The following is a 26,217-nucleotide window of genomic DNA, read 5'->3' as shown; positions in this document are numbered from 1 at the left end:
TCGATGAGCTGGAGAAATTAAGGTTGTATGGCCAAATACCAGGTTTAGAATGGAGAGTGGAATTTTAAGATGAAGTCTTGGAGATTGTCGATTATGGGGATCGTCATCAGTTTAGTCTTAGATTACAGTGCCTTTTATATCGTTTGCTAGTGCTAATGTCACCCCGGTTATGTCACGACTCAGGCAAATCCATATATGGAGTCCACGATGTCAGACTTAATGACATTATGACAGTTAACTCTGTAGCCTATAAGGCAGCATAAAAGTTACATAAAACCATTGAGACACAAAACAACTTACATGTCATTTTCAGTTTTATTCAAAAAGCCAGAGCTTAATTACCTCACAAAGTTTCTCACACACACGCACACGCACACACACACACACAGATAGTATCTGGGATAGGATTGATCAATTGACTTTTCCTGCTGTACTGAGAATGGTCACTCAATTATACGTATATATAACCAAAGGTAACATCCTGTACTGACAGAATTAAAAGTTGGAGTGACAATAATACCCACTAGTCTCTACTCTCTGTGCTCTAACATGCAAAAGGCTACCCAGACAGACGGCAAACAGTGGAGTGAAATAGTAATACTGTTCCATATTTGCCTATTGTTAGCATACTTTAGATAACAGAAACGCACACCAAGAGCACACGGCTTCATTGAGTATATAAAAACGGCAATATCTTGCCCTTATGTCACTCAGGGTTGGGAGTATGTTGTAAGAGAAAATGTGTGAATGTGGTCAATCGCCCTGATCAAAGTTATTAAAGGCAGTATGAGTGAAGGTGACATCCACTACAACATTCAGGCCTAAATTATATACTCTGCAGTGCATCCAAAATGAATTATTTTCAATCCAACAACAGGGCACATCAAGCTTTAGACAGACGCAGAGCCAATAGATGGATTTTAGCCCCAAGAAGCAGATGCAGAGCTCAACATAGCCCCTCTCGGAACCCCCCGGTTGAGCTCTTTTCATCGTTCACCCATAGGGTCCCTTAGCATTTATTCCACTGCCTATGGTACACAGCTGTACATACGCTCTGTTCAGGCCGTGCTGCACTCCGCTTAAGTGGTCGTGAGATGTTTCAAGATGCATAACACTGCTATAGGAGACAATGGAAATGTGGAATAATTTTAATTTGTTGGAGATGCCGTTTTTTTCCCCCCATTTTGGCTGCTCTGAAATTCTCTCTTCCTTCCTTCCTTGACTTCCTTATTGACTTCCCATTGTACCGCCTCGCGCACAGACACTGGCTAGCTGCGATAGAGCAGATCAGAGGCATGAACGTAGGGACACGAAGTTAGCCAGTGTCGGTGCGGGAGGCGGTACAACGGGAAGCTCAATAGAGTTATGGATGTGAGCATATTATTCTCATGCACTGAAAAGCTACCTTCCTATCACATATACTGTATGTACAATGAACCATGTTCACAAAAGCCTGTTTTTATTGTTTGCGAAAGTCACAGAAAAGACGTGCTGTGGTTGGTCACTGGCCAGTAGGCCTTTGAGTGTCAATTGGGGCAAACGCAGTTGGGGCAATGCTCAAAACATGATTTACGATTATGTGCCTATCGGGACATAACTCGAACAACGCCGAGTCGGCTCAAGCAAACTTCACAACGTTCGTCACAGCGACTCGCTCGCTTTAGTTCGATCGGCATGCCACCATCGCGGTCCAAAACTACTTTACCGTCGAAAGTGGCAGCAGCGAGATTCCATCCCACTCGTCACAGGAGGTTGGGGATGGTAGTCCATATAGCATTGGGCCTCAGTCTGCGGCTTTGACCGATATCCTCATATCATATCCAGTAGTTCCTTCCTGGCCCCATCCCATAATGCACTGGGATACATTGGAAAATTATTACAGGCACTAATGTAATGAACTAACTAAGTTCCGATGGCAGGAAGGAAAAGTATTAGCTAATTGTCAGTCGCATGTTTATTAAGAAATAAAAAATATGTTATTTTCGCTGTTGTGGAACAGTTTTAACTTGCAAGCAAGCCTCACCCACTGGTGTTGAACAGCTTAAACAGGGTTCATATGTGACCTGGAATTCTGACCAGTGCTTTGATAAAAAAAAGAAAAAAATAGATCCAGTTTTGGTGCCAGAATATGACCTGTTGCTTAAAGAAATACATGGAAAAGCAGCGAGAATTATAAAAAAAGACCAGTCACTATACGCACACGCAATGTCGTTACCATTTATCTATTAATTAAAAAAAATGTTTGGCAGAAAAAAAGGACTATCTACATTACAGTAAAATTTCAAAGTACAAAAATATATTACAAATCTTCAAAAGTATTTACAAAGACAGGTTTTTCTAAAAAATTCTAGGTCTCTACGATATCGTCAGTTACACCTTGCTTCAGTTAGCTCTCAAGTCTAGTAGCGTTACCTAAAACAGTGGTTCTCAAACCTTTTGTTTTCAAGAACCCCCATGACTCTGAAAGTGTACAAATGGACCGTCAAGGGTCCATTTGTAGTACACTACCAGAGTTACAGACCTGTTAAGAGTCCATTTGGTTCCTAATTATCAATCATTTAACTGGGGACCCCCTGGAACCCTCTCGGGTCCCCGGATCTCACTTCGAGAACCACTGACCTAAAACATAGAAGCAACACTTCCCCCTCCAACACTTGCCAGTAAGAGACATTTTGAGATTTTTCACAGAAGGGAAAATTATTGACGAGGAGACGTGCGTCGTTCTTGGTGGGATGGGGCAAGTAGGGCATCTGACGGTCATGGTGGAAGAGCGGCGGGAAGGAAGCAGGACAACGGTGGGAGGGGCCTCGCCTCATTCGTCGAGATAGCAGGATGTGACATTGGTACGTTCTCAGGACCTCATTAGAAGAACATCCTGGAAAAAGAAAAAGAAATAAATGTTCCGGTACTTTCTGAAGTGTCCTATGCCAGAGGTTTGATGTCGTCGTAATGCCTCATTTTACACTTACATACATACTGAAAATAGCCGACCTACAAGCTCACGTGTCCGGGCCCTAAGCACCAGGGCCCGCAGCTTGCAAGGCCCTGTGCGAGACTATTTCAAATAGGTACAGCTGTTGCTTCCGTCTAAACCATATTCATGTGTCAACAATTTCAATGTAACGCAACACAGGAACACCAGCTAGTGTTTTTGGTCAGTGGGAGGAGACTCAAAAATAGCTGATCCGGCGTCAGTGAGCAGCCTTATAACTAGTATAACTAACTACTAGCAAAAAGTATCGCTCTTGATTGTGTTACGCACACGCGAAGCACGTGTACATGGGGACTTTTGATTTGGTGTAGCACCTGAGCCCTCGGAGGGGTTGATTCGGTAGTGCACGTGTCGCAGCGTGATGCTTTGTGCACTTGTAGATCTGCTATTGTCATAGTGCAACCAAACATAAAATGACTTGTCTTCTACTAGACATCTTCTCCACTCTCCCTAAAATTTTAGTCAAGTTTTTTTTAAATAAACTTGACTATATTGTCTATATTTAGTCTTAGTCATCATAGCTTAGTTTGTATTTCATTTGCCAGTGGAAAAAGACATTTCTTGGTCATATTTTTAGTCTACGAAATGAACACCGTCTCACACACCTGTAGATGTTGGGGTCGAGCAGCACAGTGGTGTCTGTAGGCAGCTTGGATAAATGCACCACTTTGGTCTTCTGCTGTGGCCTGTCGCTTTCATTCACCCACACGTCTGGCAGACTGAGACAGAGGAATATGTTATACAAAGCTCGTAGATCGGCTATTTTCGCTCAACATAAACTGTAAAATAGAAGAAGTAGGTCAGGAGTGGCTTTTTGTCAGTATCAGCCGGTAACACACAGGAGTCTGTCCCCGTTACAATGCGCTAGACCCCTGGGACATGCCACACCCATGCGGTGCTACTCATACGCTGAGTTGGCGGTACCCGGGATTGAACCCATGAACTTGTGGTCCAAAGGCGAGAGCTCAACCAACTGAGCTTAGTCAATTCTGACATATGTCCGACAAAAAAAAGAATTAAGTGGGGAAAAATTCTTCTCGATTATTCGATTGATTATTATTATTTCTTAAATCACACCAGTGTGAAATGATGGGCGATCTTATCATCATACGTCATCACATATCATCTCATTCCAGCCAATCAGAATTTGCGTCCTCACATTCGTCTTCAATGTTTGTGTTACGCAACATTTGTGTTTACACAAACACTCAAAATTGTCCATTCATTGTCAATGGGATTTAATGTTTGTGCAGGACAAGTTTGTGCACATACACCAAAAGCTGGACATAGGAGGGGCTATCGCCCCTCAAATCTATAGAATAATCACCAAGAGAGTAATCATTAGTTGGAGCCTTGGCTTACATGTCTTCAGGTGTCCAGTGTAAGAGGACCTTCACTTTTCCAGAGTCTTCTTTCCTCCTGGCTATTACCTGCATGGAAAGATCAGTGAGGCACATTTACTTATAGACACATTAATGCTACAGAGCTAAAATAAGGCAAATCCTTGCTCTAGAAAACGCCAATGTTCCAATCGCGATCACCGGATAATCAGAAATGACCTCCGAACATCGGTGAATAGTTTAAAACCACGGATGGTGGAGTAGTTTCCGAATCTTCTCCAGAGAATCTTCATGTTTAGCAGGTTCGTTCTCAAGCCCCTATGAAGCAGATTCTATCCTTCCCCCATGCCAAGATCTTTCCTATTCTTGATCCTATTGATCAGCAACCACCTCGACCTGAGAAGTCCCAGGTTGCAACATCCATTAGCCAGCAAATCCTTTTCAACTCTGCAAAATGCAGATCCTGCCAGTGTTAATTATCACATACGAGAGCAGGGAAACACCAGCTTTGCTATATCTGCCAAGGAAACCACACCTTCAAACTGGCAGTAAATTATATGAGATGCAAGCAAGTCATGCCTAAGTAAGGAAGATCTGTCATATGACGGCTTGAAAACATTCAGCATGGATCATGGACATTCAGGAAATTCAGTGATCAATCACTGGGATGGAGGGGCTGCGCTGCTTGTGTAATCCTGTGTTGTGTGTGTGCTGGGCTGGCACATGTCTCCAGCCACCAAAGGGAGGAGTAGAGTATCGATACCCGTTTTATTTTTCAGTTTCATGTTCGAATGTGTGTATATGTACAGGCTGTGGTTTAACAGTAGTATACTTGTACGGTATGTGCGTTTGCCTGTGTGTGAACGCACTGTACTGTGGAAGACGACACTGTGTCCGTTGCCTAGGCCTTCGATCTGCGTAGCCAGGTTGAGACAAATGGCTCGGTGACGGATGGCGTCCATGGTCTGGGCATCAAAGAAATCGTGCGGTCGGGCTGGACAAAACAGACAAACGCAAAAGGCACGGTCAGGGTGGGCGAAATAATTAAGTGCTCATCTAGAAGAAGCAGTGTGAGGTATGGTCTGAGCTAGTACATTCATGTACGCTGGCTTACAGGCATGACTAGGCAAGTATGGAAGTGGAAATCAACATTTCTTAAAAACGCAGAGTTTTAGAGTTACAGTATGTACAATTGGTTTCATCGCATTGGCATTTCAATCAAGACTGCAAAAAGAAGCATCGTGGTATCAAATACATCCGTGTCTTTTTTAACTCTCTCTCTCCCCAAAATGTCAGGTGTACACATGTAACATGGTTACATGTGTACACTCTTCTGAGCCAATTAAATAGAGTACACAGAGGAATTAACGGTGAGCTTTGTGAGGTAGCTGAATGAGCAGAGCTAACTTACAAATTGTATACCTTCAACATTTTTTTTTTTCAAATAGCACCATTGTGAGCTTGTAAATTAGATTAATTTGTACATTATGCACAAATTAGCGATTAGCTCAAGAAATTGAGATCAGGTGGCTTCATGGTGGCTTGTGTGTTTTTATGCAAATGTATATCCAAATTATTTTCTCTGCCACACCTTCATCCCAGCTACTCCCCTCCCACATATTTGAGTAATTATAATGATGCTAAAACAGACAGTGGTGGAAAGTAACTAAGTACATTTACTTGTGTATATTTGCATTTTTCCAATACTTTTACTTATACTTCACTAGATCTTGGATCCAAATATTGTACTTTTACTCCACTACACTCATTTGAAAACTTTAGTTACTACTAAAGTAATCTTTGTAGATTTTGATTATTATTATTACAAAAGATGCATTAACCATTTCAGCTCTATATACATTTCGTCCATTTGAAAATAGCCGATCTACAAGCTCAAAGACCATGTAAATCTGCACGGGGGAGTTGCACAGAGGGTGGGTAGGTGTTGTTCATGCTTGTGCGACATGGTGGGTAAAGGGGACATCACTGATGTTGGGTTTGTGCTTAGAGGCGAGAGCTACATCTCAGAGTCACAGACATGTGAAAATGCAAGTTGTGAATTATAATGCGAACGTACACAGTACACAAGACCAACCCAACACCATTGTCAAATTTATAATATATATATATATATATATATAAAATATACCGCGAAGGACTGCACTCAGTGTGTGATCCCCTCTTCCAGAAATGACAAACTTATCTCATCTTACTGAAACGGCACAATCTAAAGACTGCACAAGGACAATGTTGGTGCAATCATGAGATTCGACAGGGAATCTATAAAAAATGTCATGGTTTTAAAGCGGCTAGTGTGTGTCTCAACTGCTCCTCCCCGCTTATGTGTCGCTATTCGTCTGGCAAGAGAGGTGGCGTTTGTCTCCACTCCTTCACGGTACACTACAACACGCCCCCTCCACCTATACCCCACCGGTCCACTCCCCAACCCTGAGCCCTGTGTCCTTTTCTCATGGGAAAGATTTGGGGAGCAGACTGTCCGCAACACGGTCCCTGGCAGTCCCCCGCTCGGCGCTCTGGTGACAACAGAGTGTGGAAGTCGGCTGAGTCGCTGCCCCCGCTCTGTGAGCGAGCAACAATGGCGGACATTGCAAACAAAAGTAACTGAAAAAGGAAACTGAAGACTGAAGAGGGGGAGGGATTATACAAAGTAGGGCGATATCGCTGACGTAAACCGTGCGACCAAATCAAACGGCTCTATCATAAGAAAGCCTGATTGTTCAAAAATGGGTCTTTGTGGGGATAGAAAATACATAGGGGAACCCAAAAAAGTTATGGATACATACGTAGGGAGCGCCGACGTTTATTTTTGAGTTTTTTCCTCTTGTTGAGGCCCGCCTTGGACGGAGACTCCTCCTTCACCTTGCCCTGGCTGGCCATCTTGGACGAGCTCTGGGAGCTGAAGTGGGTGGGCACGTGGCGCGCCAGCCCCCCCTGTGAGGCAAAGGTCGCATTGCACCCCCCTACCACACACTGTAGGAGAACAGAGGGGACAACATAGTACCAGCTAAATTAAAATGGAAGTCTAAAATGTAAAATATAAACCTGTGTGTTGGAGTGTGTTGGAGTGTGTTGGAGAGATGGAGAGGTAATATACAGATGGATTTATTCATTACCATTTTCAGGTCGGGAACTCGGGATACACATTTTATCCAATCAGGATAGAGAACTCATAGATAGATTAAAACAAGTGAAATTGGAACACTATAAACATGAAGCTGATACATGTTGAAAAGCTATTTAATAACACGATGGACGCCAGATCGCCTCGCAACCCGTCAGATTAAGATTTAACCCCGGAGGTCGCAAAACCCGTCAGATGGCGTGTAGTAAGGGATATATTAGTACCATGCAGCCGAAGCTAAACACTAACCTTCCGTGCTGCCCAGGCTGCTAGACAGCACCCACATTCTTCCCATCGTGAGGAACAATGTGCACGCCTCCCATAAGGATCCACTCATTGTCGTTTCTTTGTTGCTTGTTTTCTCCGAAAAATACTCAAAAGTTGTTGTTTTAGTCCAAACCGCCCGGTGTTCAGATGTAAACAGTGATTTCTGATCGCATCGCGCCAGCCATGTTACTGCTTGTGGGGAAACCGGAGACATGTAGGTTTCTGCTCTAAAAGGTTTTTGCGCCTCTACTCGTATTGGGCTGTATCGACCGTAATAGAATGGCGCCTATATAGGGTTTATAGCTGGCTCCCTGCGGTCATTTCAAATGGCCAGCAGGAGGCGCTGAACGTGTTAAAGGTTTTGTAAAGGTGAAAATGGTACACATTGGCTCCATTTCTCCTTCCCCTGAAAAGCAATGGTTTTGGACATGCAAGGTTTTTCACTCGACACCGACGACGGGTGATGGAAGCTAGTGGAGGGCATCTCACCTTGAAGGGTTTGTCTCCGCTGTGAGACAACATGTGTCTCTGGAGCCAGCTCTGACTGGTGGACGGTGTGTTGTACACTTTACAGCCCTTCCACAGACACACAAACACCTGGAAGATAGAGGCACACACACACACACATTTAGCAAGGGGGTCAATATCACAACGACTGTACTTTCTAGCCCTCAAGATTCCCTGTGAATGAATAGTACAACACAAATAGAACACAAATCAGTCAAATATGTTAACCCTCTAGACTTAGTAAACTACGCTATTTCTTAGAACATGTAAATATCGGAAATCCTAGTTCTTCATATGGGACAAAGTGAATCTCTGAAATGAAAAATAAAGGGCAGTTCACACTGAGAACGATAACAATACTGTTCACCAATGTATTTGTTATAGTTGTGGTGTGAACATTGCAAATATTGTTCTAGTGCTGTGCAAACGGGCCTTTAGACAGATAGACTAACAGACCTTCACCCCAACATTGTCTCAGTGGAAGTCAGACATACCTAGTCATTTCTCTCTATATTAAATTAATTGAAATACAAAATTTCTATATCCTGCACTGATGGTAGGATGATCCTAGAATAGGATAACTGTAGCTGTACACCGTCCTTAGAAATATATTTTGGTTTGGTTGGTTTCCGTTATGTTCTGCGTTTACTTGACCGTTAACATATGTTATGGGGGAGAAAAAGAAGAGCCAAACAGACCCCTCCTCTCTGTCCGTCCACATGCATGGACCGGATGTGTTCGGCCAGGTCAGGGCTGCTGGGGAACAGGAGCAGGCAGTTGTCCCAGCAGCAGGTGTAGCCCCCCAGGGTCTTGTTGGAGTTGGAGCCCCCCGTCACAGAGCCCGTCGTGGAGCCCGGACCACTGACCAAGCCGCCGCTGCCACCTCCGTTCATCATGGCCGGCGTGGAGCGCCCGCTGGACGCCGTGCTCTCCATGTCCATCAGTGTGCTGCTGATGCTGGTGGTGGTTGATCCATGGCACAATGCACAACACCAAAACACACATGGAAGAGAGAGTGGAAATAGTAAGATTAATGTGGTGTGGTTTAAGGCAAAAACATCCGTCAGGCAGAAACCTAGCTTATATCTCGACATTTCAACTATCAATCTTGTAGATTGGCTATTTTATTTGATGTCTGTCGGTTTTATAAATATTGATCCAATGAAAGGTTTGTGACAGCTTGTGACCAAATAATTGATACACTGGCACACAGGTTATTTTTTCCATTTCCTGAGAAGCAACGTTTTTGTACACGTTTATACCCGACAGCGACGACATGACTATATCATCTTCTGCAGCACTGCAGCAGTAGAAGCCAACAGATATGTACAGAAGGCATAGCATTAGCCTCGTCTCCTTTTTTACCAGACCAGCTGTTCTATGTTTACCAGAGAATTGGTCTTTATTTTTGAACTTGTGGTCAGGGTAATTTGGGGATTTGAACAAATTGACAAGCCACAGACCAAAGTCACAAGCGCTGGGACTTGTGGCTGCCGCTAATTTCCCACCCTGTTCGTAAGTAGCACTGGCAGCACCCAAATGTGTGTAAGCAGAGCTGACGCAGGTCACCATATGGCCGGGTCATTCTCACACACTGTGTGGGGCGCGGTTAGTCTAGAAACATTGACAACATGCCTCAATGTAGAGTGATAGCTCGGAAACAGTCTCTCAGTCTCACCCACACACACTACAGACGTGTATGCAAGTGCACACACACACACACACACACAGCTGCTACTCTGATCTGTGCCAGAGAGGGGAAACAAAAGTTACTATTGAGTGACTGCAGCTGCCTCCACAACAGATTCCGTCCCATAAGCCTGATTAATACGAGAGTTGTGCGCCGGTGTCACACATCAAAAACAGCAGATCTACAAGCTTATAATGTGTCACAGCCTGGTGCATTGTGTGCTTGTAGATTGGCTACTTACTAAGAGTGTAGGGTAGGCTCTCTGACAAAGTAAAAGGACAGATGAGGGGGGGAGGAGGTGTAGGGGGAGGGGCTACGGAATTCACAGCAGGGGAGAAATGCTTCCATTCAGCAAGTAGAAGAGTGTGACAGAGAGGCAGTAATGGAAGTTGGGACGACGGTAGTTGAGAGCGTTATCGGGACTTCCATTTTCTTTCTTTTTGAGTGGTGCTAGCCACTCCTATAGACAGCTATGTGTGTTCCTGGCTGTGTCCGTCTCTGTGTCTGTATGTCCATCAGAGTACGGAAATAGCGTTTGTTGACCCCCAAGTGTCACTGTTGCGCAGTTACACACACACACACACACACACACACACACACACACACTTGTACAGTACAACACTACAACACGAGTACAGTACAGCACCACTCACTTCAGACTGGTCTGATTTTTTCTTATTGTAGTATACATAACGTATTAAAATTAAGAACTGCTCAAGCACCATACATAGTCTACCCATCTTTCCTCTCTAGCACCCTGAGCCAGACTGTCATCACATCTGTCTGTAAATGTCACTGTGATGTCACTGTGATGTGAAAAAGATGCCAACAAACAAAGCATTGTTAAAGACACCAATTACTCTGTTTTTATCGGCAAGATCCAAAGTTAATTCATTGTATAATGTTTTTTTTAACTTTAAAATTCATCCACATCTTTATTTTCGATTGCACTTACTCAATACTCCTCTTCTGGGCTCAGCGGCTCAGGAGGTAGAGCAGCCACTTGGGAATCGGAAGGTTACCGGATCGATCCCGGGCTCCCCGTGTTACTGTCAAAATGTCCTAATAAAGCCCTAAATGCTGATGAGCATGATTTTCTCAGCCATCGGTGTGAATGTGAATGAAATGCACATTGTAATGCACTTTTGATCAAATGTGCCACCGTAGGCTATATAAACGCACCATTTACTATTTCTACAGCCCCTGTTGTATTCTCCCCGTTTACTGTATGGGACAACTCTGTCATTGTGGAACATTTATAGTGTTAGATTTAGGAGTTACAACTTCATCGAAGTAAACCTACTGAATTAAATGACATGCTGCAACAGCAACAATTATCTTCTTGAAGATTATTCTATGAAAACTGCAATAATATATAATATACGACTATATAGATTAGTTTCATAAACCACACTTAAGCTTTGTTGTACAGTAGTGTTGTGCACAAATAAATAGCTGAACCTTTGTCATTTTCACAATGTTTGATTAACTGTTGGACCCCTTAAATCACACCTTGCACCAACCCAGCAGTGGTGGTGGCCTCCAATGCCTGAAATGTGTACTCACTCACAGCTCAACTAAATAACAATGACATCATCCGGCCATACTGCTTACACAAAACAGATTCATGCGTAAATGCTGCAGCCCAACTCCATATTTCTTGATAAGCATCAAAACCATGTTGGCTACTCACCAACTTGTTCTGACAATGAACTCACTTCCATGCCCCTGAGACATATAGAGATTAAAGAAGAAAGTCAGTTTTGAATCTGAATATGCAAACAATATACTTTAAGTGACTAGGCCTATATCAGTATGATTGAACAACCGGTGCATTAAATGAATGGGAAAATCAAAAAGCATGATCTGAAATCGGAAAGTAAAGAAAAAAAGTCTCTAACATTTGCATGCTAATCAGTGATGTTCTAGTGATGAATCAATGCGATGAGCAATACAACAAGGCACTGGCGCAGATACTGGTATTGGTGGTAGGTAAGAAAAATAACAAAATCTGTGAAGATTGACAAATCAGCATGTCACTAATCAACTATGATTTTCTTCACTTTTAAACAGAGCCGAGGGTGAAAACCTGATTAGAGTTCAATAGTCTGTGTTACAGTGACAGCAAATTCTCTGATTACTGTGAAAGCATTGGATTTGATCAGTAGTACAGATTAAAATAATCTGGCAGTTTTTTTGAGAATTGGTCACTGTGTGCAGATTTAATTACCGGTAATCTGAAGTCTGAAAGGGAGCTAGCCATGACAACAAATTCAGAATTACATCGAGTAGAACAACCAAAACAACTTGAGCCTGAATCTGAATTATACTTCACTGGACGCGAGTGTCGCACCCTAACCCTAATACCAATCTACAAGCTCACATTGTGAACTTGTAGATCTACTACTTTCGGTGTGCGACACCCATGTGCAACTAAATATAAATCAGGGTTTAACACGACGATGTGCAAAACTGGGCTTTAACGTTACATGGGGTTGAATCAACTAATCAGTATGGTCTACTGGAAGTAGCCCATGCACTCAACTCAACGTGAAAGACTTTTGCATTCAGCATGCCAAATGTTTTTGTGTAGCTTCTGACTGTACCCCGGTTTTCGATGCCATTTTAAGACGATGCATTTAGACTTTCTCCATGCGCCTCAGTCCCCTCAGCAGGAGTACATGGTGTTCTCAGGCCACCGGAGACTGGATAATAGCCACATTATGGACACTTTGGTGGAAAAATGCATTGTAAAAATCTACTTCTATAATCTATTGTGCAGATTTCTTTGCAAACCTAACGCTTTTCAGATTGTGAAAGAGACCGTTTTTCTTTCAGATTTGACTTAATCTAGTGTAGTTGGGAACAAACTTTATGTACTGTACAAGATCGGACCCTTACACAAATGTGGACATCTCCTCCATCTCCATTTACTGTGATATAAATAGGTTCTCGACTCAATGTAATCGGTCCCGGGACCCAAGGGTCTTTTAGATGGTTCCCAAACTTCCCAGGGACATTTTTTTATGAGTCCTACTTCAACCATGTTAGAGAATAAAGTACTGAGTACAGTATTGCATCCCAGGACTCCGGGAGGGTGACATTAATTGTGTTCTTTCTCAATTTAGTGAGTCTAAGGATGCAGGCTAATTGCAACACTGATGCAGACTAATCAATTACTGTCTAGGCCTAGCCTATATATTCTTTAACATACTATTAATCACCAAGATGATTTGCATCAGAACCAGCGTACCGCAAGTCCGCAACTACCGCATCAAACTGAATACCAACTCCATGGTCAAACGTAACAGGTGTCAGTTAATGACTGATAACTACAAAATAGTCTGACTGAGCAGTCTGTGGGGGCAGTAACATGAAAACAATGCACTTCCGTATACTGTGTAAACACAAAATGCCAGCTCAGCAAGTCATCCAATCTAAAATCTTCCTGGACCAAGTTTTAAATCTCAAAGCTTGGCTGAGCTGTAGAAAATAATCTAATTTAGTTGGCTGGTGACTTTTGAAAGTTCTGAACCACACTGGCCACTTTCCCTGGATAAACTGAAAGGATCCGTTGAACCCCAGTACATTCTGTGGGGAACATTAGCCAAAGAATAGCAGATCTGCAATGTGCGAGCTTGTAGATTGGCTATTTTTTGGCAAAGATATTTGGTGTAGACAGAAAAAGTGGTCCAAGTACAGTTGCTTTTCAAAGAATATTGATATAGATTTAAGTGGTTAAAGTTCAACAATCGTGGTAAAAGTAACAATAAGACCATTAGTGGGTCCTTACTCGACTATCACTGTGTACTGATGATGTGATGAGCAAGCAGCGTAGGCTTTAAGGTACCAGTTTCACAGACAGCATGACACTTCCTAGTTCCTATCATCTTGTCCTGGATGTGTACACAATAAGCACTGTAGTGTCTGCCAAAGTCGATCTGTGCAGATGGTATATTAGACTCTGCTCCATGAAGACAAATCGCTGATTCTTTTTGCAGAGTATTACAATTGCCAAATATGAAACCTGGCCCAATATATGTCTGTGGAGTTGTGGACTGTGTCATTTCTATGTAAATTTGTATTTTCAGCTCAGTTGAGGATGGTGAGGAAGGGGAAAAGATCCTTTATCCAAGATTTGAAAATGGAACATTCTCTAGGACAGGTTAGCCTGGCACTTTCGATCTGTAAGAGCCAAGTGTCAGCAGCTACTGAGCTTATTTTTTTGTTTTAGATTATTGTGCGTGTCCTAAAAGTGAAGTATCTTGACCTGCTTTACCAAAAACTCAAGAAGATGAGAAGTTATGTTAGACTATGTTCTGACTCAAATTATTTTAACAATTATAAAAAATTAAAATAAACTAAATCAACTTAGATGACAGAGGGAAGCCTCCTCCCCCATTAAAGTCAATCATCTACATTACAAAACAACATGTTTGTCTGGGATCTCGAGACTTACCATATTTATGCCCTGACATCTCATCTGACCTTTACAGCCTCCAACTAATGCATCTCATACACTGCCCAGTGCCCACACAACAGATTATAAATCAAGGCCTCCTCCTCCTCGCAGACTTTAGGGGGTTCTTTGTGGGACTGGTCTGCTTGTGGCCTTAAAGGCCTCAGGCAACAAGTGCCCAGCCATGGACGCTGCACACTTCTCTCTCTTTGTGTGTACTCCGTATCTCTCTCTCTCTGTCCCTCTCTCACTGCTTGTGTGTGTAATAGTGGCAATACATCTCTCTCCAATCTAAACACTGAAAAAGTATTAAATCACACGGGATTACACCTCTATAAACATTTCTATAAAAACCATTCCTGATGGTGGGCACACCATGCTGCAGCTCTATACATGCCAATAAAACAAATAATTTGCAGAGAATAATGCACTCAACAAATGCATTATAGTCCAATGTCTACATGTCTAGTTAGGTCCATCGCACATTGTGAAGCTGCATCACACACGGTGTGCTAAAACGACAGACTGGCGGTCATCATTGACCCATGATGCTGAGTGCTGAACATCTTAATGGTACACACAGTACAATCCTCGGTGTTTGATTGATCCGCTTTAAACTTTGCGGGTGGAACCAACTGGGAGAGTGTATGCCACAATGGTTACATTATGGTACACTCACACATTTAAATGGATTCACAATTTCACATGATCAAAATCCACGCAAGCAAACAAACAAACCTGTCTTCGGAGTCCATGCGGCTCAGCGGCTCTCCGTCCGAGGAGGAGATCTCCACGCTGGCCCGTCTCTTGGTGCCAGCACCAGCACCACCACCACCAGCAGCAGTACCATGCTGGGGTTTTTCCGTGCTCTTTGTGCAGCAGTCTCCTCCGGGAGGAGGCGAGGAGGACCCGCTCTCCTCCGCTCCTCTTTGTTCTTGGCTGCAGCCACCCTCCTCTCCCTCCTCCTCTCCCGGCGGCTCGGTGGTGCCGCTCGGCCAGCTGCCTCGACCGGGACCGCCGGGACTAGTCGCTCCTCCGGCTTGTTCGCCACTGTCCTCCTCCTCTTTCTTGATTTCGGGCAGAGAGACCATGTCTTTGACAGCAGGAGAAGGCTTCTCCTCCTCCTTTCCCTCCGTCGCACCGTGTCCGCCGACGCTCACGTCCATTTCTCCGGGCTGCACGGTTGCCGTGTCCTCTTCTTTGGCCGGTTCCTCTTCTTCGCAGTCCGGTGGCGGCGGCGGGGAGGCCTGCAGCTCCCCTTCTTCCTTCTCGCCGGCTTCCTCCTCCTTCTCCGCCGGGCCGTTGTCGTCGACAATCGGCCGAGAGGAGGAATCTTCCTCGGGTCCTCCTTCGATTGTTACTGCGGCCATTTTTTGGCCAGAAAGCTCCTTTTTTTTAGGGGAGAAGGGGGGTGATGGCGGTGGCGTGTTGCTGGAAAAGTTGCAGCGTTCCGTTTACGTTCCTTTTCTTTGAGTGTGTATGTGTGTGTATACTAGTGTCTGTCCGCTAGCTAGCAGCAGCGGGAGGTGGAGGGGGAGGAGTTACGTGATGACGTTGTGCGGCCGCACTGTGGCCTCCACGTGTTCCGAACAAACACGATGAGATGGTACATTCCTCCGTCCCATGGCCCGGGGCGGTGCTCTGACCAATCAATCGCAGCGCGGCCGTCCAGTCGGGCTATGGGATAGCGCACAGAGTAGCGATTGCACCCCCGGATTGCACGCCGAAAATAGCCGATCGTTGCGCAAAAAGAGAGACACCGGTGTGGGTACCAGATCTCTGTCCCTACCAGAAGTCTGTGGGGTCCTAGTCGCAGGAGACCGACGTCATCACGTATCACGTACAAAACAGCTTGCGCTTGCAGTACACAGAGGTAATATTATGTTATATTATTATGCTTACAGAGGTAATATTATGTTATATTATTATGCTTTATGCAATGTTATATTATGCTTTATGTGTTCATCTGATTAAAGAAATAGGAGCTAATCTAGCCAAACAGATGTCGTTGGTTTGTTATATTATTATGCTTTATGCAATGTTATATTATGCTTTATGCAACATAATGACTAAACGGATGTATAATGTTGTGTGTTTAATAGGCTCTATGTTATGTGTTCATCTGATTAAAGAAATAGGAGCTAATCTAGCCAAACAGATGTCGTTGGTTTGTTATATTATTATGCTTTATGCAATGTTATATTATGCTTTATGCAACATAATGACTAAACGGATGTATAATGTTGTGTGTTTAATAGGCTCTATGTTATGTGTTCATCTGATTAAAGAAATAGGAGCTAATCTAGCCAAACAGATGTCGTTGGTTTGTTATATTATTATGCTTTATGCAATGTTATATTATGCTTTATGCAACATAATGACTAAACGGATGTATAATGTTGTGTGTTTAATAGGCTCTATGTTATGTGTTCATCTGATTAAAGAAATAGGAGCTAATCTAGCCAAACAGATGTCGTTGGTTAGCCAAACAGAGCTATTAAACCTGTTAGCTCTGCCTTGTCTACATCTTCTATTTAGCATAATCGTTTCAGGAATTTAACATCACAATGCAACGTTTGGTACTCCGATATCATGTATTATTAGTCAGTTAAATTAACAATGATTTTACAATATAAATTGTGGTCTCAGAGATATAAATGCCATTAAATGGGGGTCCGTAGCCTGTTGCATGTCAAACTGGGGGTGCTTCTTTGGAATTAAACTGGTTGAGAATCACTGCTACAACTGTAAAAATCTTCTCTTATGGGGGTCCCTGCAATATATTTTAAAAATGGGGGTCCACATGAATGATAAGATCAATGTGGGGGTACTTGGCATGAAAAAGTTTGGGAATCACTGGTCTTGAGAACCTATTGAATATATTTTCCCATAAATTGGTTATTACTGGACAGTGGACACTGCCAGAAACTATGTGGCTTTCTAAACATAATTGAGCTATAGATAGTCAGTCAAGCTGGTCAGATAGACCTATTTGTTACAGCAGATCTGCTAGCTCACAATGTTGTGATCTTTTATGATCTTTGTATGTAGGGTAAAAGGTTAATAATTAGATGTCATACTGTGCAGATTGTAGATTGTACTGTAGGCCTATTCACATGCAAGTAACTTTAGGCAAAGGTGTCACAAAGCAACAAAGAAAAGCACTGGTGGTAGTACTATATCATACTGTATGATATACAGAGTGCAACTCTCTGCAATGCTCAACCTTGCTGTGTCACTTTAGTCCTGATGCATGTTAGTTTACATCAAACGTCAATCACAATTTCAATAAATTAGAATGTAAAGACGCTGTGTTGAGATTACAACTGTGATATATAATGTTTATTTTAGGTCAGACAGCCTGCTGCTGTGCATGGCAGCTGTTCATTTTACATTGTATTGTTTTTATATAGAAGTAAATTGAGAAATAAAAACAGTGACAAATACAAAATAAACTAAAACACACACACAACAACAAAACACAAACTCCAAATCAAGACAACCAAAGAACATTCAAAACACAAAACAATAAAAACAATATATAATATATATATATAAAAAATAAAACTCCAAACTCCAATATAGTCAATATACGTAGCAGATCTATGTCATTGATTTAGATAGATGTGTTGAAGAAGTCACTGTTTTGGGCTCTGTTGCTTACTTATGCTGCATTTCTTTTTTCCCCATGAATTTTTATCCCACGATCTTGTAACCCATTTTTCACCCCTGTGTCAATTATCTAATGTGATCCTGGGATCTACACACCCTCCGCCAACATGTAGTCCACAGGCCAAATGCCTCATTATCGGATATCGTTGCCATAAAAAGGGACAGTGATTTTTGTATTGCTACATGTCTGTAGTTTATGAAATGATGTGATAGCAATGTCAAAATGGCAGCTGATTACTTGTTTTTGTCCCTTTTTATCTGATATAAAATTGTATAGTGAATGGCATAACTAAGCAAATAATGGGCCGATTTGGATAATTCTGCCATCAAAGTATAGGTTTTCTGGGGTGGGGTGCCGAGTTGATTTATGAGGTGACTGAAGCAATTTGAGTGCAGTGCAGGTCAAAGGTCAAGGTCATTTTGTATCCAAAATGTCCTATAATACTACACTAAACCGTCTTGGACTTCTTTTGATCATGTTTTCACCTGTTATCCTCTGATCCTGAAGCCGTAGATTAGACATGGGAATACATCACATATATAAAAAGCATTTATCATGAAACATGCGTAAGCTAAGAACGTAACAGTGGAATATCTATATAAAGAAACTGTACATATATATACTATACTATGCTATACATATGTACTATGATGTGCTATGACTACATACAATGCAATTATAGTGCTGTCTACATAACATACTATAAGTAAGTATCCTTGCCGAGCCATGAGTCCCATAGGGCAGGAGCCTATCTCCTGTTTCTGTAGCGTGAGGCAGCTTGATGTACAAGTACACCCCCTGGACATGACGCTAGTATGTCGCAGGGACTTACCCCCAATCCAACCCTTGATGCTGAGTGTCAAGCAGGGAGTCCCTGGGTCCCATTTTTAGAGTCTTTGACTGCGATGCCCGGCCAGGGATCGAACCCCGACCTCCCAGTCTCAGGGCGTCCACTCTAACCACAAGGCCAATGAGCTGGTAACATGCTATAAGTCTGTATCAAATGCTATCTAAGTCTACAAAAGTGAGCTATCTAAGGGGTAGGGTAAGTGCTAAGGGCCATGATGATCTGAAAAGGTGGGTTTTCAGACTACAGCGGAAGATTGGGAGTGATGCTGCAGTTCTGACTGTGTGTGTGTGTGTGTGTGTGTGTGTGTGTGTGTGTGTGTGTGTGTGTGTGTGTGTGTGTGTGTGTGTGTGTGTGTGTGTGTGTGTGTGTGTGTGTGTGTGTGTGTGTGTGTGTGTGTGTGTGTGTGTGTGTGTGTGTGTGTGTGTGTGTGTGTGTGTGTGGAACAGATTGGTTTGTAGACTGGTCCGATCTAGAGGAAAAACACACTAAGTGTGCTGTTCTCTACCAGAGGCGCAGTGGTGGCAACCGCTGGTATAAGTCTAAGGCTGACAAAAGCCCTGAGTTCACCATCAACTCACAGCCCATACGTGTGTATGACCTACATGAGTCATACAACTTATAGGGCATAGATTTAATATCGCAGGGGAATGGAAAGAACAGGTTGAGTACATAACATCTGAGTTTACAGCTAGATGAAGCGGTTTACAGCTACACTGCTGATGAAGTTGGAGGCTAGTAGGCATTTTGCACTGACTAGAGTACAACACCTCTTCTCCAACGTTCATCTATTCTAGCATGTAAAACACTTAGTGATCTAAATGATAATGTAGTTCACTTTGTAAGGAAGTGGTTCGGGCTTAAAACACCCACACCACCAGAGACATTATTTTCCAGTCCAAACATGACGGTGGGTTTGGTGTGCCGAACGTGGAGTGAATATATAATATAACGCCACAAGCCTGGCTCACTTGATAAACATGCTAAACAGTGATGACACGACTGTCAGGGAACTTGCTAGATCTGTTTCTAGATATGAAACGGCTGTTTCATATCCAACCCCAAGTTTCTTGGGGTTTAGAAGAAAGAAATGGACTCACATGCTACTGGGTTTGGGGTGTCGTCAGATTGGCTTGACCTCAATGACCTCTGCGTGAGAACTGGAGTATCTCTGTGCTGGGTTCGACCTGGCTCTGAATCTGTAGCAGTTTCTGAGTACATTATTACCAACTGTTCGTTCTCAGTAAGGAGTACGGGGCAGCGGTGGCTCAGGGGTATAGTGCCTGGATGGTAACCGTAAGGTTGCCAGTTCGAACCCGGGCTCCCCCAGAGTTACTGTCTAAGTGTCCTTGAGCAAGACACTGAACCCCTAATTGCTCCCGATGTGCTAGTTGGTGCCTTGCATGGTTTCCGCTGCCATCGGTGTATGAATGGGTGAATGTAATGCACAATCTCTGTAAAGCGCCTTGGATAAAGGCGCTATATAAATGCACCATTTACCATTTAGTACTGTATACTGTACTACAGGGGAAGCTAGCCTGCCTTCCTGATTCAGACCACACCGTATCTCATACAATATTCAAGAATTATGCAGTTGATGAGGATATAGTCACCTTTACAGGTCAAAGCCAGATTACAGGTCCTTCCAACCAGACTCAATCTCTCTATGTGGTACCCTAACACGTTTCCTCCTCATTGTCTGCACCATGACCACACTCCACTTACAGAAACACTGTCACATATTCTTAATGGCTGCTATGTACAGTATATAAGGGTATGTACATTGCTAGGCACGACAGAATTGTTGACCTATTAGCTAAGGACATAAGTTCATTATGTTTCATCATCTGCCAAAATGTTTAAGCACTCACGTGTTTCAACTGCCATGTTCATGCACAATAATGAAAATGATGCCTTTTCAGATGTCACAGATAATACACCAGATATTGTTGTTGTTGATGAGGACAGTAGAGAAGTGACCATTTTGGAACTGGAAGTGGCATGTACATTTGACCACAGTCTGGAAGAGGCATTCCTTACCAAGATGCTTAAGGATGCTATTATACAGCTTGGCTACAAATGTAAACTACTTGTGTTCATATTTGGAAGCCTCTGTCCATAAATCAGTCGTGAGGGGCCTGCAGATTGCAGGCATGACCAAGCCGAGAGCTAAGGCATCGGCAAAATTCTGTTCAGTGTCTGCAATAACTGGCAGTCGCCATATATGGAGAAGGCGATGCTTTCTGTACCCGTGATCTGTATCCTGAAGCACTTGTTGTAGAGTTTTTTCAAGTTTGCGCATCCACTATTGTTTGTGTTCAAGAAATGTCTTGTAAATTCTGAATGCAAATAAAGATGTTAAATGTGTGTGTGTTGTATTTTATCTCCAAGTTAAGTCTAGTTGTGTGGCCCTCAATTACTCATTTACATGTTCTCCTGAGTTGCGTTGTGTGCTGGGGTACAATCTTGAGTTTGAGTTCCTTCAAAGAAATGTCTAAATGGTTTCTACGTCCTCATAAACCCATACAAAGATGTATCACTCATGATGTGAGTGTGACTCCTCCTCTCCTCCAGGCTTTCAGCTATAGACGAATCCACAGAGTGACGCCCCGGGCGCATTACACTTATTACACTACACTATTACACTATGCTATTACACTATGCTATTACACTTATTACACGACTACGCTATTACACTACTACACCTATTACACTATGCTATTACACTATGCTATTACACTATGCTATTACACTTATTACACGACTACGCTATTACACTACTACACCTATTACACTATGCTATTACACTATGCTATTACACTATGCTATTACACTATGCTATTACACTTATTACACGACTACGCTATTACACTACTACACCTATTACACTATGCTATTACACTATGCTATTACACTTATTACACGACTACGCTATTACACTACTACACCTATTACACTATGCTATTACACTATGCTATTACACTATGCTATTAGACTTATTACACGACTACGCTATTACACTACTACACCTATTACACTATGCTATTACACTATGCTATTACACTATGCTATTACACTTATTACACGACTACGCTATTACACTACTACACCTATTACACTATGCTATTACACTATGCTATTACACTACTACACTTATTACACTATGCTATTACACTTATTACACTACGCTATTACACTACTACACCTATTACACTATGCTATTACACTACTACACTTATTACACTATGCTATTACACTTATTACATACACCATTACACTTATCATAGTTCATAGTATCATATTACACATGTCATAGCAGCATCCACCCACCTGGGAGGTACCAACATGGATCATGAATCGTTCAATAAATGAACGATTAAATAAAACAAGCCTGCAGCCAACAAGCCTGCAACATGTGTTTGGAACCAACAATAGAGCCACAACATAGTGAAAACCTTCTTTTTTATTTATGATGTGTTATGCCTCATTCATACTGTCACACCACAGCGGCGCATGACGACAATAGCCAACCTACAAGCTCACAACACCTCCATTTGATATGCATTGTGATTTTGAAGGTCTGTTATTTGCGACAGAATACATTAGGCAATTATTTTCAACAGAAATTCAAATACATATTCACAACCCCTCCAAAGAATCCTGTGGTAAAGAAATATATCAGGATGGTTAAAGAAACCTTTTTCTTTTTAATTAGACAAAAAAGGACCACAATAAAGTTGTAATCGCTCTAAAAATAAATCCTAGAGCTGTTCTCCTTCCCCAACAAAAGTAAACTAGCAAAACGAGAAACAAACTTAAGCTGAAGAAGCAGTACCAGAATAATTGAACACTTGCTGCATTAGAGTCATGAAAAATGAAAAAATGAAAAAATAAATAAAAAAATATTATAATAAGATAGCAGACACGCGAACAATACAATTTACAATTTAGGCATTTAGCAGACGCTCTTAATCCAGAGCGACTTACATTTAAGCAAGAACAAAATCATGGGAATACATCACATAAAAGCATTTATCATGAAACATGCGTAAGCTAAGAAGGTAACAGCGGAATATCTATATGATGAAACTATACATACACTATACATAATAAACTATACATATTCACTACTATGCTATACATATGTACTATGGCGTGCTATGACTATATACAATACAATTATAGTGCTGTCTACATAACATGCTATAAGTCTGTGTCAAATGCTATCTAAGCCAACATAAATGCTATCTAAGGGGTTAGGGTAAGTGCTATGGGCCATGATGGAGTCTGAAAAGGTGGGTTTTCAGGCTACGGCGGAAGATTGGGAGTGATGCTGCAGTTCTGACTGCAATGGGAAGTGCATTCCACAGTTTTGGAGCCAGAAGGGAGAAGAGTTTGGGACGTGTGGAGCGTTGTCCCGGCGTTTTTAGTGAGGGTACTTCCAGTTTCCCTGCGTTGGCTGATCTGAGTGCGCGGGAGGGTTTGTAGGGTTCAATCATACTTGTAAGATATGGGGGAGCCATACCTTTGGTTGCTTTGAATGCCAGCATCAGAGTTTTGTATTCTGTGCGGGCAGCGACCGGGAGCCAGTGGAGGGAGCGGACATTCCTTTTGTCGGAAACCTCTGAAAAAAAAAGTTCCATGTCAGCAGGATTGCGAAATCCAAATAGGAACGGTTCTCTGATGTCGTTCTCATCAGATTCCCCATCATGATTTAAAAAAAACCTGTAGTAGGCTGTCAGGGCCACCAGAGCGTCCTCCCCCCCCCCCCCCCCCCCCCATTATAGAGGGTCGACAGACCGACCCCTGGAACAGGTGCCCGTTGAAGTCCAGCCACTTGCAGGCTTCTTCTATTCCCTTCATCACAGGAGATTCCTATTGAGAATTGAAATGTTCAGTCAATCACCCATACCCAACACATTCTGTTGCATGTTCTCTGTCTTGCTTTTCCTCCTATTCTATGTGCAGTAGGGGTGTAACAATACATTTTAACAAAAATACGATACAACAGCAGCAACACTAACCCACACTACATCCTCTCTCCACTTCTTTGCGTAGCAGTGTTCTTCTCCTGGTGTGAGGTGTCTAACAATATATCAATGCAGTTTGAGATTTCTTAAGAAAACTCAAAATGCAAGACCTGTCTGCAGCATTTCAGGCCAATTGAAGCCCAACACACGACGGGTGTGCAGCGACGCGGCACAGGCGTTGACGCGCGGTAACGCCTGGAAAATAGAACTGGTTTCTATCGGAGCATCAGGCGAGGCGTCAGCGCGCGTCGGACGCCGCCGGTGTGGGATAGCCAGCCAATTATTTGCATTGCAAAACAACACAATACAAAGTCAATGTTGCTGTCTACATTTCGATATATTTCGATTCTTGAAATTAATAGATTTTTCGATGCAGTTACTATATCGTTACACCCTACAGTTTGAAGTAAAAACACAAAAACAAACAATACCTTCAACATTTCTTCTGGACTCTGTCCTGGTGGGCTCTGCTGGGACAGCTTCAAACACTGCAGGACAACAGTATCAAACATCAATACAAAAACAGAACAAAAGGAACATAGCTACTGTGCTTCAGTAAACAAAGTATGCATTTAAAGATGAATAAAAACTTCAGCATAGTTTTCTGCTCTAGGTCTAAATCAATTACAGCGTAAACAACAATATTAAGGACTTTGGAGACTACATGCTCAGCACTACAAGTACTTATTATCCGAAATCAGTCAAACGTTACAGCAATCAAGTTGAAAAGTGAGCTGAATAATATTGGATCTCCATAACACAAGCTTTGACTCAAACTTGTAGCCATCTTACCAGCCAAAAGTAGGGGTTAAATACATGAATCCAACAATATGTAGTACTAGAGCGGTGTCCCTTGGGCACTGGCCTATTTGAAATGATGCAAGTTGGAAATACATGCCCCACCCAGATATTTATGTCTGTGTCCCTTTCATGCCCATATATGGAATTCTTTGTCTATGCAGACGTCAGAATGATGTCAGAACAGGCCAGCTCCATATATGGAGGCGGTTCTGGACAACTGTTGGTCCGGCGACTGGACACTGCACCTGTGGTGAGGTGGAACGCGTGTGTCGAATTTGAAGTCGGTGGTTAAACGGTTATCGAGTTAGGTGTATATGATGAGCAAAGTGTGCCTGGAGGGTGAAGGGAGTGAAAAATAGAGCAGAAGAATGCTAATCTTTTGCTAACCTTGGCCTGAGAGTGGACGAGAGCCACACACACACACACACACACACACACACACACACACACACACACACACACACACACACACACACACACACACACACACACACACACACACACACACACACACACACACACACACACACACACACACACACACACACACACACACACACACACACACAAATGAAACCCGTAGACTTTCTTGCAAGCCAATAAATTACATTTAAATACTTTTTTGGTCAGTGTGTGTTACATTTCTGCTCACCCTCTTTTTAGGCCTTGGGACGCTGTATATGGGCTCCAGTGACCCCTGCAGCAAGGCTGTGGCCTCATCGGTCCAGTGAGCGAAGCGCTGTCCATGGCTTTTGAATGAGATATTGGTATCACAATTAAAAGTTAACTAAAGCCCTAACGAATGGTGTTTAGGAAGTACAGTACATTTACATTTGTCTTACCCATCAATCTGGAACCGTTCCATTAGTCCAACACACCACCATTTCCGGACATGTGGCATGTCCCCTAAATGAAAGGGAAGATTTAAGTTGAGTTCATTTTAAGTCACAAATCAGTAGTTTACCATTTGTCTATATTTAAAAATGTCAGTATTATATGCACGTCAATGTCTGCAATGCAGAAAGAAGAGTTATAAATCCATGTTAAATAGACAAACACAATATAGTGGTGTGTGGTTAACACTAGAGTTTAATACACTTCTAAATTCTTCTTACTTTCTTATGAATATTTTAATTACCGAAATTTAGAAAAGAAACACTACTGTAACGGTGGATTTTATTTTGAAAGATACTGACCTCAGAATGCCAAAACGGGACGCCTGTGCTCAGGCTGAGTGCATACTGTGAATGGCAAAGATCAGTGAACTTATGAGTGAGTTTCAAATAAAATAATAACACTTTATATATAGACAAAAGAAAGTTATTTACCATCAGCATGAATATGCCACAACTATTTCCACTCGTCTGGTGAGGGAAACCCTGTAAAATAATTGGGAACAGCAATGCAGCATTAGTTCTTTTTACTGTGATATTGAAATGTATTTCTTTAAAAAAAGATTTCTATAATTT

At 42.4% G+C, this 26,217-nt stretch overlaps 2 protein-coding genes across 2 annotated transcripts; both read right to left on the bottom strand.

Annotated features, from left to right (window-relative positions):
• Positions 1 to 832: 832 nt before the first annotated feature.
• aebp2 (AE binding protein 2) lies at positions 833 to 15,984 on the bottom strand. Its single transcript, XM_083757655.1, has 8 exons — positions 15,136 to 15,984; positions 8,947 to 9,205; positions 8,231 to 8,338; positions 7,137 to 7,323; positions 5,202 to 5,326; positions 4,355 to 4,422; positions 3,598 to 3,711; positions 833 to 2,875 (listed from the first exon to the last, which is right to left on the bottom strand). The coding sequence occupies exons 1-8, from the start codon at positions 15,765 to 15,767 to the stop codon at positions 2,863 to 2,865; spliced, it is 1,506 nt and encodes a 501-aa protein (XP_083613781.1). The 5' UTR covers positions 15,768 to 15,984; the 3' UTR covers positions 833 to 2,862.
• On the bottom strand, positions 15,904 to 26,217 carry LOC310853662 (uncharacterized protein; the record flags this gene model as incomplete). Its single annotated transcript, XM_083758055.1, has 7 exons — positions 26,077 to 26,217; positions 25,945 to 25,989; positions 25,591 to 25,654; positions 25,401 to 25,497; positions 24,379 to 24,435; positions 23,643 to 23,792; positions 15,904 to 16,074 (listed from the first exon to the last, which is right to left on the bottom strand). Exons 3-7 carry the CDS (start codon positions 25,647 to 25,649, stop codon positions 15,904 to 15,906), a joined length of 534 nt encoding a protein of 177 aa, XP_083614181.1. The 5' UTR covers positions 25,650 to 25,654; positions 25,945 to 25,989; positions 26,077 to 26,217.

This window comes from Protomyctophum parallelum, assembly GCF_964188405.1.
Source record: "Protomyctophum parallelum genome assembly, chromosome: 22".
NCBI lineage: Eukaryota > Metazoa > Chordata > Actinopteri > Myctophiformes > Myctophidae > Protomyctophum > Protomyctophum parallelum.
The sequence above is the reverse complement of the archived record's forward strand: the minus strand, read 5'-3'. Positions and strand labels throughout refer to the sequence as shown.

Bases quoted from the DNA above. Each gene is read 5' to 3' on its own strand.
- aebp2 (XM_083757655.1), bottom strand. From the start codon at position 15,767: ATGGCCGCAGTAACAATCGAAGGAGGACCCGAGGAAGATTCCTCCTCT. The intron at 9,206-15,135 runs GTTTGTTTGTTT...AACCACCACCAG, and splicing joins CGCATGGACTCCGAAGACAG to CATCAGCAGCACACTGATGG. The intron at 3,712-4,354 runs GTAAGCCAAGGC...CCTCTGTCTCAG, and splicing joins CACTGGACACCTGAAGACAT to TCTGCCAGACGTGTGGGTGA.